Source organism: Alligator sinensis, unplaced genomic scaffold, assembly GCF_000455745.1.
Source record: "Alligator sinensis unplaced genomic scaffold, ASM45574v1 scaffold389_1, whole genome shotgun sequence".
NCBI classification, from domain to species: Eukaryota; Metazoa; Chordata; order Crocodylia; family Alligatoridae; genus Alligator; species Alligator sinensis.
The window spans coordinates 2,421,879-2,424,148 of record NW_005841951.1 but is presented as its reverse complement, the minus strand read 5'-3'; the positions used below and the strand labels follow the sequence as shown (position 1 = coordinate 2,424,148).

At 48.2% G+C, this 2,270-nt stretch overlaps 1 protein-coding gene across 3 annotated transcripts in view; it reads right to left on the bottom strand.

Moving 5' to 3' along the window:
- Positions 1-688: 688 nt before the first annotated feature.
- CCDC148 (coiled-coil domain containing 148) overlaps positions 689-2,270 on the bottom strand; it is a 166,757-nt gene continuing 165,175 nt past the window's right edge. For all 3 annotated transcript variants that reach the window (XM_006020353.3, XM_006020354.3, XM_025199922.1), the window contains one exon: positions 689-835. In XM_006020353.3, the coding sequence (XP_006020415.1) occupies positions 689-835 (147 nt within the window). The remainder of the gene's footprint in view (positions 836-2,270) is intronic.

The window sequence follows — 2,270 nt, the reverse complement described above, 5'->3', positions numbered from 1 at the left end:
CAGAGATGCACATGGTGTCCCCTGCCTCCAATTGCCCTCGCCCCACTCCCACCAGCGGAGCAGAACAAAATCCTGGACATTTGTTCAGATTTCAAAAAACTGCCCAGATAGAGATTGGAGGACCCAAAAAGAGGACATGTCCAGGGAGACCCAGACATATGGTAACCCTGAAGTTCCAAAAGAACTGCCAAGGTTGTGGGTTGCAAATCTACCAAAGACCAGAAACAGAGAGAGGCCACACACAGTCCATACTGATAGCCTCTGTCCCCCAGGAATCCCCAAAGATTCATCAGATTTGATGGTGGACTAGACCCAGGATACTCAGAAGGGCAAAGCCCATGCCTGATATGATGCTATGTGGGAATCCAACAAAGATTCCATGCACATATACTCGTCCTGGGCATTTGAGACAGGGGTTTGATCTGGCTCCAGATAGTTACATTACAGTTTCAGTAAACCATGTTCTTCAAGAATATGACATTATGAAGCTTTATTCGTGACTGTGGGAGAGTGTTAAATGGTCTACTGAGCATTGCAAAGCAAATGCAGATTGGCTTTTTTTTAAATGACTGCACAAACTAAGGAGTAAATAGTTCTATGAAGCATCCTAGATGTAAGAAGTTTATTGAAAGTTTTCATATTATAGACTACATTAAACATTGGTGTAATCCTTGGTATGTGCTGTATTTTAAATTTTAAAGACTGTAGATTCCATATCCCTTCTTGGAAGCTTCAATGGAGGAATTTTTGGCAAAATCTCTTTCGCATAAAGCGTGTTATGAAGTTCAGCTTCTCGAAGAGCTAGCTCAATACGAACTCTAGGGTCAGAAATGATCTGTTAAAATAAAATACAGTGATGATGAGCAGAATTGTGTACAATGGTGTAATCACAAAAAGCTAATCTCTGTATGGGCAAAAATAACCTTAAAGGTTGCAAAATTGAGCCCTCAAAAGTTAAAAAAAGTCCAGAATGAATCACCTTAATTCAGACCCCTTTTGCCCATGTATTATGTTATAGTCTTTAATTTTACGATCACAGACTATTTTTAACACATGACTCTGGCCTCGTTCAGTATTCATGACTTTCCCCCAGCAAAGCTATAAAAGCTGATGAAAAATTAATCAACTTATTCCTGGTCTGGAATCCCCAGAAACTGCTGCCCAGCCAAAACTTGAGCTTTTTCATCAAATTAAAGTCTGGCTGCCGTGTTCTTAACATACGCCATGAAACCCCACCCTGAAGACAGGACTTTAATTTCCTCTTGTATGCCGCTGTGGCATCTGAGTTCTTCACAAATATTAAACAAATCATCTTCACAGTAGGCCTGTAGATTTGGCCAATTTGGTGAACAGTTATTCGATTAGGAGATTCAGATCACTGTCCTGAGTCAATTTGGCCAAATCGGCTCAGAAGATTCACTGCTGATTCAGAGAGATTTGGTGATTCAGATCGGCTAGGGAGAGGCAGACACAGTCGGGAGGCTGCAGGTTCTCCCATGGCTCCTCTGGCTGTGCCTGCCTCTCCCCAGGTTGGGGGGAGTGGCAGGAGAAGCCCCCATGACTGCTCTGCTCAGCCCCATCCTCTGCTCAGCCCCAGCCTAGTCCCAGCACTTAAAAAAAAAAGCCCCTCACTCACCGGCTGCAGCAGCAGCAATTGGGAACTCTGGGTGCTCATGGCAGAGCCCCCCCATGCAGCGAGGGGCAGTTGGGGGCAGCGCAGATTGCCCCTCCCCCCCACCTGGCACCTGTGTGGCAGCTGTCCCATGGCACAGATGCAGCGCTGCTTGGCAGGGCACCGCACGCTGTCTGGGAACTGAGACTACTGGGGATGAGTGATGCTGGGCTCCGGCTGACTGTTGAAGCCTCCCTAGCTCCCAAGCAGCACGCGGTGCCCTACCGAGCAACACTGCACCTGTGCAATGCGATACCTGCTGTGTGGGTACCAAGCAGGGTGGGTGATCCCTGCTGCCCCCCACTACCCCACACTGCATGGAGGAGCTGTGCCACGAGCCCTCAGAGGCCCCAATTGCCACTGCTGCAGCTGGTGAGCGAGGGGCTTTTTTTTTTTTTAAAGTGCCAGGAGACTGGGGCCGAGAGGGGGAGGCCAGCAGGGGCTGAGCTGGGCAGGGGGGAGATCGGGGAGTGGGGGCTTTTTGGGGGGCTCTGCCATGTGAGCTCAGAGCTCCCACAGCCCCTGCTACAGCTGGTGAATGCATGGCTTTTTTATTTCTTTTTTTTTAAAGCTCCTCACTCACCGGCTGCAGCAACAA